A 15112-nucleotide genomic window follows, 5' to 3' on the forward strand; every position below is an offset into this window, starting at 1 on the left:
ATACGTGTTTTTGAAAACAGAATCCGTCCAGTGCATCACTAAACACTGACAACATTGTGTTATTGACCCAAACAGAGAAGACGGTTGTGTATGCAGATGATGCTCTAGATTCAGAACCTCAGAACTATGAGCTGGAAGAGGAGGACGAGGAGAAGACCGAAGAGGAGGAGGAAGAAGAGGGGGAGGAGGGCGGACCGCCAGGAGCTCTCGTAAAAGTGTTCAAGTTCATCATGAAGCAAAGCTACATCTGTGCTCTGATCGCTATGATGGTGAGGAGGTCAAAGGTCATCGCCTCGCGCCATTCTAAACACTTTGATGAGTAACATCTCCTTTTGTGTTTGGAACGCCTTGAGAGGAGATCCAAAATTGTTATTTTTGAGAGGACAACTCATTCGTGCCATCATGTTTTGTGACGTTTATTTTATTTTAAGGCGTGGAGTATAACGTACGTCAGCTGGTTGACGTTTGTGTTTCTGCTGTGGTCGTGTACTCTGTGGATGGTGCGAGACCGGAGGAAGTACGCCATGCTGACCGCGCCCTTCATGGTGGCTTACGGGAACTTTCTGCTGGTGCTACAGTACATCTGGAGTTTCGAGCAGATGGAACCGGTGCTCGGATTCTTCCGCAAGGCTGACAAGCCTGTCAGCCAACTCGGCACTAAAGTTAGTGAGATTTCAACCTCAAATTTAGCATTTTGAGATGATAAGCAGTGTTTGCGGTGACATTCCAAGTGACAAATAACATTTTAAGCGTTAAGTTCACTTTTGGAAAGTAATGCAAGTTTATTTTTCAGTTTAATTCATTTGTGCCAAATACAAATTCTGTATTAAAATGAATAAAGTTATTTGGCAGAGTTATTCAAGTTTGTTAATAATTGTTAATAATAAGTTGTGTTTATTAGTATATGGAGTAAGCTTTTAATATAATATTTTAAGTTTAAGTGTTATTTTAGTGACATTTTTATCTATTCTTTTATATTCTTTTGTCATCATTTGTTTATTTGGTTCTATATTGCTATAAGTCAAATTCTTTTTACAGTTTCAGTTTTAGCTAAAGTTGAGTTTTTCTGTTAATCATTTTTGTAATAACACGATATTTTTTAAAGTTTAAGTTATGTAATGTTTAGGCTGATATCATTCGATTTCAAGTAACAGAAATGTTTCGTACGTTAAGTAAACCATGATAACTTTCTTACATACATACATGCGCAATGCAGAGAGATGGCAGAGCAGAGCTATCCGTATTATTATTTTCAAGCGTAGGTGTATTAAATGTGTTGAGCTGTTCTTATAGTTCTGCAAAAAATATTAACACTTAATAATTAACCGTTATATATCTACTTTTAATCAACTTGATTACGTCCATAATCCACTTTCACAATAACTAAAGGAAGCCTATACTGCACTCTTTATGATGACTTTATTTGAGATAAACTTTGAAAAGGATGCTCATGATTTATAGACTCGCTGGCCAACTGAATGTCTTTTATCGTGTCATTTTGCATTTTGTAAATGGTGTCTTTCGTCAGGTTCTGTGTCAGTTGAGTTTCTGGCTGCTGCTCAGACAGACGCTGATGGAACGGCGGGAGAAGATGAACGAGGACGAGGCCTTGTCTGATGTTAAAGTGGAGGAGCAGAAGAAAGGTCATCATTTCTTTCAGCGCTATATTCTTAGTAGAGTTACAGTTACCGTAGACTTTAAAACTTAAACTACATCACCATCGGACGTTTTTTACAATCATTTTTCCATCTGGTTTGTAGATGAGGAGATTGAGGAAGAGGAGGGTGATGAGAACGACCTGATGCAGGTGATGGGGAAGCTGGTGATGGCTCTGCTGGTAAAATACTGGATCTACATCTGCGGAGGAATGTTCTTCTTTGTCAGCTTCGAGGGAAAAATGGTCATGTACAAGATCGTCTACATGATGATGTTTCTTTTCTGCGTGGCCCTGTATCAGGTGCTGCTTTTCGACGAGGGGCGGGGCTTACGTTATGTGGCCTGTCAATCACTTTTACACAATGCAATTCATGTGATTGGCTCTTGACGGTGGTGTCCTTCTCTTCAGGTTCATTATGAATATTGGCGCAGGATCTTGAAGTACTTCTGGATGTCCGTGGTGGTCTACACCATGCTAGTGCTCATCCTGATCTACACCTGTCAGTTTGAGAACGCCATCGACACCTGGTCTAAAATGACGAGAATTTCACGACAAGTGTGAGTTTTAAAGACCCAGTGGAATAATGACATTTTCAATGAGAGCCTAATTGTTGAAAAACATGAAGAGTATGGAGGTGTCAAATGAATGTAGATTGTATTTGCAGAGGTTAAACAATTTGGATTTGGATAAATTTGATGAGGACTGTTTAAGTTCATATTGTGATCTTGACAAATCTGAGCTCAGTTTGACACATCTTTGACATCTTTTCTGTTCTCTTCATTTGTGAAATCTCAGACTCTTTAAGTCAAACACAAAGGTTTTGGCACTCAAACAAGCAGGTGGTGTCATTACTGTTTTGTAATGTATACTGAAAATCCTGAGTCTGGACGTTGAGACATCTATATGATATGCTTTAACATTATAACATTATCTTTATACAGAGACTAAAATAGGCCATTCCGCGATGTAATGGCTTGAAACTTTACAAATGGCCGATCTAGTCACTGTCTAATATAAACGTGTTGAAGTCTCGACTGAATGCATACATTTATGTGAACTAAAACCGCAATGTCTTTTTTGACCTTGGCTGGTCACATTCCTGAAATTGACTATGGTCTCATCACAATAACATTTGTAGTAAAATATGGTAACACACATCACATTTAATCAGCCAAAAAGCCATTATTATTACACTTTTACTATAGTAAAATGGTTCATTTTTGAAGGGTAAGACGAAAAGTAACATCATATGCAAAAAACCATGGTTTTACTACAGTAAATGTAGAAAAACCATAGTAACCACAAATATATACAATTGGCCCACTATTATAACCAAAGTACACTGTAATACAAAAACATAAAAACAGGGTCACCGCACTTTTACTATAGTAAAATCATGGTTCCCTTTCTGTCGGTCTCTCGACGTTGTGTCGACAGAATGGGGTTTGACTTGAGAACCTACCTTCTCTGACTGACTTGAACAGGCCAATGAAAATTGGCGAATGAAATTTGCATGCCGGACTCCGCCCCCGGATATCCGGGTATAAAAGGGAGCCGGCGTGCTGCATTCATTCACCTTTTGTTCTTCGGAGCCTTCGCATCTCATGCTGACGACTCTGCAGACAATCTCTACGTGTTGCTGGTCTTACGACGTGGTGCAGCGGACTGTCCCGATTCCTGTGACTTCCCCTGGGCGTCTCGGCAACTGCCAAAGTATCTTTCTAAAGAGCGAGCCCTTTTCAGGGCTTAAGACATTCTACAGCGCGGCATGTCCCGCTGTGCTCGTGGGTGCGGCGCACTCATTGAGGAAGGGGACGGACACGATGTCTGCCTCAGGTGTCTGGGACTCCAGCACGCTGAGGCGGCATTTGTGGATACATCTTGCCCGCACTGCGGGCGGATGGTGATTCAGACATTGCGGTCACGGGTGGCTGCGTTCTTGCGAGAATCAGCCACCACCTCGAGTGCTTCCCGTTCCGCGGCAGCAGTGGCATCAGCCCTGCCGTCCGCTTCGGCGAGCACCGTGGGTGATTTGGGAATTACCGTGAGCCTCAATCCGTCAGCCACCGGCTCGCGGACCGTTCACGCCCCACCTCGCTTGTCTGACCGTCCCGGAAGAGGCGGTACGCCGCCTTGTTCCTCCGTCACGCACTCGGACACGGGGCGTGACGATGATGAGATGTCGCTCGCAGCATCGGAGGGCGACCTCCTGGCATCCGACCCCGACGAGTCCTTGGAGCTTCCTCCCCCGGGGGGTCGAGCTCAGGATGAAGCGGATGTCGAGATGTCAGCCATGCTTTCCCGGGCCGCCGCGAGTATTGGGCTGCAGTGCACCGCACCGCCTCTTCCCCAACGCTCGCGGTTGGACACATGGTATCTCGGGACCGGCCGTGACTCTAAGCCACGGTCGGCCCCGGTACCATTTTTTCCGGAGGTGCATGAGGAGCTCAGTCGGACTTGGAACGCCCCCTTTTCGGCGCGTGCACGTCAGACTGGCTCGGTCGCCCTGACTTCCCTCGATGACGGGGCAGCTAAGGGCTATGTCGACATCCCACAGGTGGAGCGTGCAGTCGCGGTGCACCTGTGCCCGCAGACAGCTGCCACCTGGAGGGATCGACCAAGGCTCCCTTCCAAGGCGTGTAAGTTTTCGGCATCGCTGGTGTCGAAGGCTTACAACGCTGCGGGTCAAGCTGCCTCGGCTCTTCACGCCATGGCCATCCTGCAGGTCCATCAGGCCAAGGCGTTGAAGGAGTTGCACGAGGGAAAGTCCGACCCAGGGCTAATGCAGGAGCTCCGCACTGCCACTGACCTCGCTCTCCGGGCGACGAAGGTGACGGCGCGAGCCCTGGGTCGTACGATGTCCACACTAGTGGTCCAGGAGAGACATCTTTGGCTCAACCTTGCGCAGATGCGGGACGCTGAGAAGGTTCGCTTTCTCGACGCTCCCATCGCGCAGGGTGGGCTGTTTGGTGATACGGTCGAGGACTTCTCTCAGCAGTTCTCGACTGTAAAGAAGCAGACGGAGGCGATTAAACATATCCTGCCCCGCCGCGACCCGGCCGCCTATCGTCCGTCGAGGTCCCGCGCGGCGTCTGCTTCCCAGCAGCCCCGCCCCTCTCCGACTCAGACTCCGGCCCCAGCGCCCCCTGCACAGGCGGCCTCCCGGAGAAGGACGTCGAAGAGGAGAGCACCATCCCGTCACCAACCTCCGCGGAAGCAGAAGCGTTCCTGACGGGGTGAACCCAGGGAGATCGAGTCCACCGGGCCCGACCCAGGCAACTACATCGCCGGAGGGTCGGATTGGGACGGTGCCTGCCCCGTCCCAGCAACACCAGCCGGGCCCTTTTCAGGGCCTGGTGCCCACATTCTCACGAAAAGAGCTGTCTCTCCCCCTGGGTCTTTCTCACAGCCGCTCTCACCCTCCGCAGGACGGTGCTCGGCTACCCCACGTTGTGTTTCGGCGAGACACACGGTTGGGTATAACTCTCAGTGGCCACCAGCACCCTCAGTCAGACGGTGCGGTATGCCGCGATATCGCCCGACAGGCACCTCGGCAGAGCCGCTCTCCTCCCCGGGGTCCCCCCCGCGTCGAGGGAGCCGTACTGCCAGCCATCGAACCACCCCCCACGGGGGCAATGAATCAGATCGAACCTCTGGTCCCCCTGTCTCGGTACCTGGGAGCCTGGTTGGCTCTTCCCAGACCAGCACGGTGGCTAGAGCGAACGATCCGTCTCGGCTATGCGATTCAGTTCGCCAAGCGCCCACCCAAGTTTCGGGGCGTCCTCTTCACATCAGTGGGAGTAGATGCTCCCGTGCTTCGGGCCGAGGTCGCTACCCTTCTGGCGAAGGGGGCGGTCGAGCTCGTCCCTCTGGCCGAGATGTACTCCGGGTTTTACAGCCCGTATTTCATTGTCCCCAAGAAAAGTGGCGGGCTGCGCCCCATCTTGGACCTGCGTACCCTGAACAAGCACCTACACAAGCTGCCGTTCAGGATGCTAACGCAGAAGCGCATTCTGACGTCCGTCAGGCGTCAGGATTGGTTCATGGCGATCGACCTGAAGGACGCGTACTTCCATGTGTCCATCCTCCCTCGTCACCGGCCGTTCCTACGGTTCGCTTTCGAGGGACAGGCATATCAGTACCGCGTCCTCCCATTTGGTCTGTCCCTGTCTCCTCGAGTCTTTACGAAGGTCGTGGAGGCCGCCCTCACTCCCCTCAGGGAGCAGGGGGTGCGCATACTCAACTATCTCGACGACTGGCTCATCTTGGCGCACTCGCGAGATCTGTTGTGTACACACAGGGACCTGGTGCTCCGGCACCTAGACCATTTGGGGTTACAGGTCAACCGAGAGAAGAGCAAGCTCTCCCCTGTGCAGAGCATCCTTTTCCTCGGTATGGAACTCGACTCTGTCTCCATGTTGGCACGTCTTTCTTCCGAGCGTGCACAGTCGGTGCTGACCTGCCTGAGGAGCTTCAGGCAGCAGCCAGCGGTCCCCCTGAAACATTTTCAGAGGCTCCTGGGACACATGGCGTCCTCGGCGGGGGTGGTCCCCCTCGGGTTGATGCACATGAGACCGCTACAGCACTGGCTACAGAGCAGAGTTCCTTGGAGTGCGTGGCACTCCGGCAGCAGGCGCGTCACGATCACGCCCTTCTGCCGGCGCACCCTAACCCCATGGTCTTCAATGACCTTTTTGCGGACAGGGGTCCCTCTTGGGCAGGTTTCGAGGCGCGTCGTGGTGACGACCGACGCCTCCCTGCAGGGTTGGGGTGCTGTGTGCAACGGGCACGCAGTGTCGGGTCTCTGGACGGGCCCCCGCCTGCGCTGGCATATCAATCGCCTAGAGTTGTTGGCGGTGCTGCTTGCACTGAGGAGGTTCCTTCCCCTCGTGCAGGACAAGCACGTGCTGGTCCGGTCGGACAGCACGACTGCTGTGGCGTATATCAACCGACAGGGTGGTATTCGTTCACGGCAGCTATCGCAACTCGCCCGACGCCTCCTCCTGTGGAGCCAGCAGGTGACGAAGTCCCTGTTAGCCACTCACATCCCGGGCGACCTGAACCAGACAGCCGATGCGCTCTCTCGTCAGTCGACGCCCCGTGGAGAGTGGCGGCTCCACCCCCGCGCAGTCCAGCTCATTTGGGTGCAGTTCGGGCAGGCACAGGTGGACCTGTTCGCCTCCCTGGACACCACCCATTGCCCGCTTTGGTACTCCCTGACCGAGGCCCCCCTCGGCACGGATGCTTTGGCGCACAGCTGGCCGCGGGACAAGCGGAAGTACGCCTTCCCCCCAGTGAGCCTCATTGCACACGTCCTGTGCAAGGTCAGGGAAGAGGAGCATCAAGTGCTACTAGTTGCGCCTTACTGGCCCAACCGGACTTGGTTCTCGGAGCTAATGCTCCTGACGACAACTCCCCCCTGGCCGATTCCCCTGACGAAGGACCTTCTTTCTCAGGGGAAGGGCACGTTGTGGCATCCGAGACCAGACCTCTGGAACCTCCATGTCTGGCCCCTGGACGGGACGAGGAGATCCTGAGTGGTCTACCCCCAGCGGTGGTAGAGACCATTGTTCAGGCAAGGGCCCCGGCCACGAGGCGGTTATACGCTTTTAAGTGGCGCCTCTTCTCGTCCTGGTGTTCTTCTCGTGGAGAAGACCCACGGATATGCTCGATTGGGAGCGTGCTGTCCTTCCTGCAGTCGAGACTCGAGAACAATCTCTCCCCTTCCACGCTGAAAGTGTATGTAGCCGCAATTGCCGCTCATCACGAACCAGTTAGTGGGAAGTCTCTGGGACAGCACGACCTGGTCATTAGGTTCCTGAGGGGCGCGAGAAGGCTGAATCCAGCCCGTCCGCGCTCCGTTCCCTCTTGGGACCTCAATGTGGTCCTGGCGGGCCTCCAGAGGCCCCCCTTCGAGCCCCTCGGAGATGCCGCTCTTTCTCATCTCTCGATGAAGACGGCTCTCCTAGTGGCGCTCGCTTCCATCAAGAGGGTAGGGGACCTACAAGCATTTTCCGTGGCCACGGATTGCCTAGAGTTCGGGCCTGGTCAATCTCACGTTATCCTGAGACCCCGGCCGGGCTACGTGCCCAAAGTTCCCACCACTCCCTTCCGGGACCAGGTGGTGAACCTGCAGGCGCTCCCTTCTGGGGAGGAAGACCCAACCCCTTCCGTGTTGTGTCCAGTACGCGCGCTGCGCCTCTACTTGGACCGCACACAGAGCTTCAGGAGCTCTGACCAGCTCTTTGTCTGTTTTGGAGGTCAGCACAAGGGGAGGGCTGTCTCCAAACAGAGGTTGGCGCACTGGATCGTGGACGCCATCACTATGGCTTACCGATCACAGGATCTCCCGTGCCCGCTTGCAGTGAGGGCACACTCCACCAGGGGTGTGGCCTCCTCGTGGGCACTGGCGCAGGGCGCCCCTCTGGCAGACATATGTAGAGCTGCGGGTTGGGCTACGCCCAGCACCTTCGCGAGGTTTTACAGCCTCCGCGTGGAACCGGTATTTGCCAGAGTCTTACGAGACACCGCCAGGTAAGTTCCGGCAGCCGGTGGGCGTACGCCTGCGATAGCACCCCTCCACAGGTGAGACGTGGTGCTATCCAGCCTCCCCTCTTCCCCCCACGTGGGCGAAGAGTAGGCATTCCATCCATCACTAAGCACTCCTCGGCGGCGCGCTCGGCGGAGCAGCCCTGCCGCCCTTGGCCTGTTTCTGAGCTCTAGCAGTGACTCAAACAAGGCCTAGTGCTCCACACGTAGTAACCCCCCCACAGGGCGGTTCCGTCTGATGTCTTCTCATGAATGGCTCTCAATCGATGGCCCATGACCTCTCCCAGGTGTACTTCACCTGCTCGCGACACCATCTCGTGTCTGCATGTCTCCCACGTGCTCTCCCCTATCCGGTGAGACCGTGTGTGAATTTCCACTAAACTCCTCCCTGCGGTAGGAAGTGGTCTCCGTAGCGCGTTCCCTCAGGGGGGAATCACGCTTCCCAGTGGCCCTTACGGTGCCGGGCGGCTTCTCGCTGTTAAGAGAACTAGGCCGCCGTCCGTGACGGCCGGAGGAAGGGGCTCCCATCTTGTGGGTAAGCTCTGGACCCTTTCCCTTCCACTGGAAGGTTGCAATTCATGCTAGCGCCCACGTTTTGACACGCCCAGGCCAGTCAACGTCGCTTCGCGAGGAATTGTGACGCGGCACAGCGCTGTGGCGTTTTCCGAGGAACCCCATTCTGTCGACACAACGTCGAGAGACCGACAGAAAGGGAACGTCTCGGTTACGTATGTAACCTCCGTTCCCTGATGGAGGGAACGAGACGTTGTGTCCTTCATGCCACAACGCTGGCCGCCCGCTGCAGCAGTCGGGGCAAGATCCTCAGGCTCCTCAGCACAAAAGGTGAATGAATGCAGCACGCCGGCTCCCTTTTATACCCGGATATCCGGGGGCGGAGTCCGGCATGCAAATTTCATTCGCCAATTTTCATTGGCCTGTTCAAGTCAGTCAGAGAAGGTAGGTTCTCAAGTCAAACCCCATTCTGTCGACACAACGTCTCGTTCCCTCCATCAGGGAACGGAGGTTACATACGTAACCGAGACGTTATGTCTCATAAAGGCTTTGGGATGCCTAAAAATGTTATGGACATCTCTCCAGTGTTTAATAAAGTAGACATGAAACAACTTTCCTTAACATCCACATCATCGCTCTCTTTCTCGTCATGCAGACTACATGACATTGGGCTGGTGAAGTACAACCTCTCTGAATTATTTACTCAGATTTTCATCCCCACGTCCTTTCTGCTGGTGTGTATCTTACACCTGCATTACTTCCACGATCGTTTTCTTCAGCTCACCGATCTCAAAGCTGTCGTCAGCAAAGAGGAGAGCACCATATACAGGTACCGTCAATATTTCCACTTAGAATTTTTTATGAGGACTTTGTAAGGCTTTAAGATCTACGTAAAATATGTTGAAGATGTTTTTCAGATGTCAGTGCATATGTACAACACTGGATATCAAACGGTTTCACACAGAGACTTAACTGAGAGTCGTTGAACGTAAAGGAGCAGTTCACCCACAAATATTAATTCTGTCATGATTTACAAACCTGTCATCCTAAGAACGAAAAATTGTTTTTCCGTGGACAGCAGAAGGTGTTGGAGAATTATGATTTTTGGGTGAACTTCACCATGACTTGGTTTCACTTTTCTTCATAATATTTGTCCTTCAGTGGAATCTAAAGCAGAAGGTAGTTCTCGTGTTTTACGCCGACAGAGTCATCTTTATTCTGTTTGTTTCTTTTCTTTTAACCAATCATCTGCTTGCGTCTTTCTCCTGCCATCTCTCATGCAACAGCTTTACTAAAGTCAGTGGTCGTATCTATTTGATCGTGGATAGGTGGGTGTCCGCTTTCTTTCTCTGGAAACCACACAGAATGTTTTGCCTCTTCCCTCATTTCTAAACCCTCTTTACTGTTTGTCAGTCCACCAAAAACTTCTTCCTCTTTTCTCACCTAATGATATATCATCACATCAGTCGTGAATAGACTGAGAAATGTATGTTTAAAGAATCATAACCTCATTATTCTTAACATGAGCATGAAATAACATGTGCAACCCCTTTTACTTCCGTAACGTAACGTATTTGACCGGGTAAAATGGCACTTTTGTGCCGTGTAGGACGACACTTGTTTTATTTGTTAGAATTCGATTGGATGATACAAAACATAAAGATATAAAGTCAGAGTTGTCGGTGAAGCCGATGCAGACTTTGTAAAGGAGGCTTACAAATACTGCTTAAAAAACTTATTTAAAATTTTTTTTTTATTTAAGATATAAAAAAGGATGACATAACTTAAAAATGACTGAAGTTTTAAGAAGAATCCTCCAAGTTTGTTAAGAAAATAACGCTTCATCAGGATATGAGTCTGCAACGGTGAATAGTGAAATATGTCGCCGTTCTTTGTCATTTCTCTAGCATCCCACTCACAGATCTTTATTCGGTAGTTGTCATCATTTTTCAGTTAATGACCGCCGTATGAAAGTCATTTTAAAAGGCCGAGCATTTCAAAGACGGTGAAGAAAGCGAGCCTGTCTTGTTTGGATATAAACGCGCATGAAAGAGTAAATGGGGTTGATGTTGATTTCGTGTTGTCTTTGCCTGGTCGTCTGCATCCAGATAAGTCCCATAAAACATCCTAACATCAGAAACACCTGTATAATTCTACCCAACCACGGCATCCTCAAAATGAAGGGAATGTGTCTTCTGAGCATGATCTAAAGTGCACGTTCCTCTCCTCAAATCTTGTACTCTCTCTCTTTATATCACTCTTTATTCTTAATCTCAACATTTAGACTTGTTGAGTTGACATGTTTCTTGCTTTGATTTCATTGTGTAAATTACTTTAACAGCCTCAAGCAAAAATTCTCATCACCTCAGAACAAGTAAGTGTGGTAAACGGGAGGTAAAGCTCGATGTGACATGAAGCCTCATCATGCAAGCGTTGAAAACCCTTTAAACACAGCGAGAGGCATCTGGACGATGCGCTCTTCTGATGACACTCACAGTCTGTTTTTCAGACTGCTGAATTATTTCTTATGGTTTTGTTTGTTTGGTTATTCATGTTTGGCAAAGACTCATGCATTGCTTCTCTCAAGTGGGCTCCTGACATTGTATTGCTAATGCACAAAGTTTCCATTCAAACCCTGCCTGTGGAAACTAAACCGATAAATGATCATCCTGATTGAAGGTTTATGTCATTGGCAAGATCGGATTCATCTGAAAGGTTTTATGGCCCATTCCGAGCTGACTTAATCTGCATGACATACAAGTTAAAACAAAAACACTGTGTCTTTTAGGGGTATGCATGATTCTTCAATTGGAGAGGAAACATATTCAAATATCGAAGATATATTTAGTCAAATAAAATGATCATTTATGTTTAATAATCATTTTTATTGTGTCACTTGATGTCTATGGAGGTCCCAGCCTGCCAAAAATGTATAAATACATGTCATAAAATGAAAATAAATAAAGGAATGAATGACTATAAAACTAAATAATTAGTTTTTGACTATTTTTTACATTAACTGTATTTTCTTCAGTTTTTTTAATTGACTTATTTTCTGTGTCCATTTTTATTTATTGATCCGTATATTCATTTATAAACACGTGTATTTATTTCCACTGTTGTTTATTTTTTCTCTCATTTATTCTTATTTTTCTGTGACTTGCGTGATAATTAGATGGGTTGGTCTTGCGTACTATAGACTGATTTCACTGCGTCGCCAAGCGATTTATGATCTTATATATGAAAATATAAGCTGACGATTTATGTTAAATCACACAAGCTGTTTTACGTCACCACTTCAGCCGTACCGTCACATATTCGTGACGTTTATGCTGCCAAAAGCGGGTTTCACTCGCACACACACCTTACTCTAACGTTGCTTTAAACGCATCATTCTTTAAAAATAAATAGTTTTTTTACGAAGTCATTCTGTCTTTTATTTATTTTAATACTATTACATTTATTAGCTGATCGTTTCTTTATACATGTATTTATTTATTTTTAGTTTTGGCAGTCTGGATCCTCCATAGTTTTGGCTTGTTCCTTTTCCACTTTTTACAACTAGATTGTGACAGAACTATGAAGTTATGGACGTAACGCATCAAGTTTCCAGATAATCTTTTATAGTTTAAATTCACAAAATGACATTACCACCACAAACAATATTAAACACAATAAGCAATACTCTTAAACAGTCTTTTTTTTCATATTTTCTATCAATCTATACATCTGTAAAAACAAAATAAACATTTCTTAGTAATATATTTCTATTATTATAGATATATAATAGTAATACATTTTAAATGTTAATTATAAATAGATTTTATTTTTCTCTTTAATGTTGTCACATTTATCTATAAAAATGACATTAAAAAAACTTTTTAGAGTAATACAGAAGTTTAATTTCTTTACCTGAAACTCTATTTGAAGAATCATGCTGCTGCAAGCAATCACCTGTCATTGTAATAAACGAACGTGTGCTGATGTTGACGTTGTTGATTCTCAGACTGGTGCATCCAGACGGGAGTTTGGCAGATCTGACGATGGTGAGCTCATCTCCTGAACCTCTGCTGAAGGACGCGCAGGAGAAAGACTCTGTCAGGGATATGCTGGTGGTGGATTGTGCGGAGGAAGACAAGAAGAAAGAGTCGTTATCTATTCATTCTGCTCATCTGTCCAGTCAGGAAGATGTTCAGCAGTCCAGTGTGGCTACAGATCCAGAAGCGCCTTCAGATCAGAGCTCAGGTGATCTTTCTTACTGTTCCGTTGACTTATTATTTTAGTCTATAAGCTCGCTATAGGTGTCACATGAGTCCAATGTCTTCTGACTTTGTGCTTCAGATCTGAAGAGTAAATGGCATCTGGTTGTGGACCGGCTCACGGTGTTGTTCCTCCGGTTCCTCGAGTACTTTCATAAACTGAAGGTCTTCATCTGGTGGCTTCTGGAGATGCACATCATCAAGCTGGTATCCACCTACATCATCGTCCTGTCTCTCAAAGAGGTTTGTTCTCCGAAAGTTTGTAGTATTTTAAAGAAATCGTGTACTGGTGTCTTTCAGGTCCACTGGAGGTTTAAGATGTTTCTGTTTTATCTGTTGCAGGTCTCGCTGCTGAACTATGTGTTTCTGATCTCGTGGACGTACGCTCTGCCCTATAAGCAGTTTCGGGTTCTGGCCTCGAGCGTTTGCACCGTGTGGACGTGTGTTGTCATCGTCTGCAAGATGTTTTATCAGCTCGATTCCATCCAGCCTAAAAACTACTCAAGCCATTGTACCATGGTGGGTTTCGTCGCAACCGGATTTGGTTTCCAAACAATGTTAAATAGTGTTCCTGATAAAACAATTGTAAAACGTAAACGCATTTGAATAAAAGCATCTCTAAAATGCTAATTCTATGTGCTTTTTTAACCTTTTTTTATTTAGGAAGATCCCGACTCTGTTTTGTTTGATTTTCATGTACTGATTCAGAAGGAATTATGTATTATCTTCTGTGTTTGTATATATTTTATTTTCCGCAGCCCTACAACTACACAGAGGAACAGAAGAAGAGTATGAAATCATCGCTACTGTACAACAACATCGATGGAGTGGACCCTGCCAACTGGGTCGGCCTTTACAAGATTAAAGATGCTTTACTGCCCAACCTGAGGGTGAAGCTTTGATCATATTATTGATTCTATATGCCACACATACGTTCAACCCTGTTACCAGAGATATTTCTTCAAAAAAAAAAGCAAATCGTATTAAACCCCACAGTTTGCATAGATAAGAGAGTATACCCACAAGGTCTTCTTTTTCAAAATATGTATGATAATGCATCGTCGAAAAATATATTGTGCAAAACCTTCATGGCCCACAGCATATTTCGTTGTATGAATATTAAAAAAATGTACTCATGAACTTTATATGAAAAGCTGAATTTTTGTCAAGGAATGCGTCTAGATCCGATTTTAGAATCAGTTTTTTAGAAGACGCATAACGGGCTGCGTTTACATTTGTCAATAACATGCAACCTGTATTTGGATGTTGCCCACATGCACATTGAAAAGACAAGTGTGAACGTGCTTCCGATCGTAATGTTATCCGATCAGCGTGTCCTGATCCAGAATTGGTCGCGGACCCATTGTGATCGGATCTCAGTGTAATGTAAACGCAATCCAGCTGGTTTATCTACATTTACCGGTACAACTTCACAGAAGACCGCGCACGCTATTATTTAACGGACAAACACAAAAAACCCACGATGGGGAAAACACAGTAAAAAACTTTTAAAAGGAAGCAAACCAAAGACTTCCCGCAAGGTGGACAAAACAAACAAGGTCCAAGGGAAATCCGAATGGTAAGTCAGGAACAGGGTAATCCAAGTGGCGTAGAGACGAAGGAGGGTAAGGCGAGCAAACACTCACGATCACGGTGACAAGACAGGAGGACACACGGTGTAATGTCTAATCATACTGCCACGTTTTTCCACACAAGACGTTACACAGACACATGGTACTGTCATGACCCTGTCCACAAGACTCGAAAACTTCGGACAGGATCATGACAGTCACAGACACGAATAGCAACACTGTACTGGCAGCTTGTTTCTAACATGAACACACAGAAACAAGCTTGTATAGTGTTGCTAATAGCTGATGTCAGTAAGCACGCTATTTAGGTTGCAAACCAAAGAAACGACGCGCAGCCGAACCTATCCAAATCGACGAGAACGATGTAAGTGATCGCTTTTGATCATAGTATCTTACTTATGTGATTATTTTATGTGTCTGTGACACGAATAAATAAATTATGTGTTTAAAAACACAGCTATTTATAAACTTCAGGCTTTTTGTAAAATAAACGGCGGGAAACTAGAGATCCGATCCGATATCTAGATGTGGAAACCACTTGA

The 15112-nt window shown here is 47.3% G+C and overlaps 1 protein-coding gene across 1 annotated transcript in view; it reads left to right on the forward strand.

Moving 5' to 3' along the window:
- piezo2b (piezo-type mechanosensitive ion channel component 2b) overlaps positions 1-15112 on the forward strand; it is a 78145-nt gene that overhangs the window by 30612 nt on the left and 32421 nt on the right. The window contains exons 12-23 of the mRNA XM_079453636.1: positions 76-269; positions 432-662; positions 1529-1643; positions 1761-1957; positions 2066-2214; positions 9375-9548; positions 10006-10047; positions 11061-11093; positions 12726-12964; positions 13061-13221; positions 13321-13497; positions 13737-13868. Coding sequence (XP_079309762.1) covers positions 76-269; positions 432-662; positions 1529-1643; positions 1761-1957; positions 2066-2214; positions 9375-9548; positions 10006-10047; positions 11061-11093; positions 12726-12964; positions 13061-13221; positions 13321-13497; positions 13737-13868 — 1844 coding nt within the window. The remainder of the gene's footprint in view (positions 1-75; positions 270-431; positions 663-1528; positions 1644-1760; positions 1958-2065; positions 2215-9374; positions 9549-10005; positions 10048-11060; positions 11094-12725; positions 12965-13060; positions 13222-13320; positions 13498-13736; positions 13869-15112) is intronic.

The sequence above is a fragment of the Barbatula barbatula genome (genome assembly GCF_947034865.1).
Source record: "Barbatula barbatula genome assembly, chromosome: 3".
NCBI lineage: Eukaryota > Metazoa > Chordata > Actinopteri > Cypriniformes > Nemacheilidae > Barbatula > Barbatula barbatula.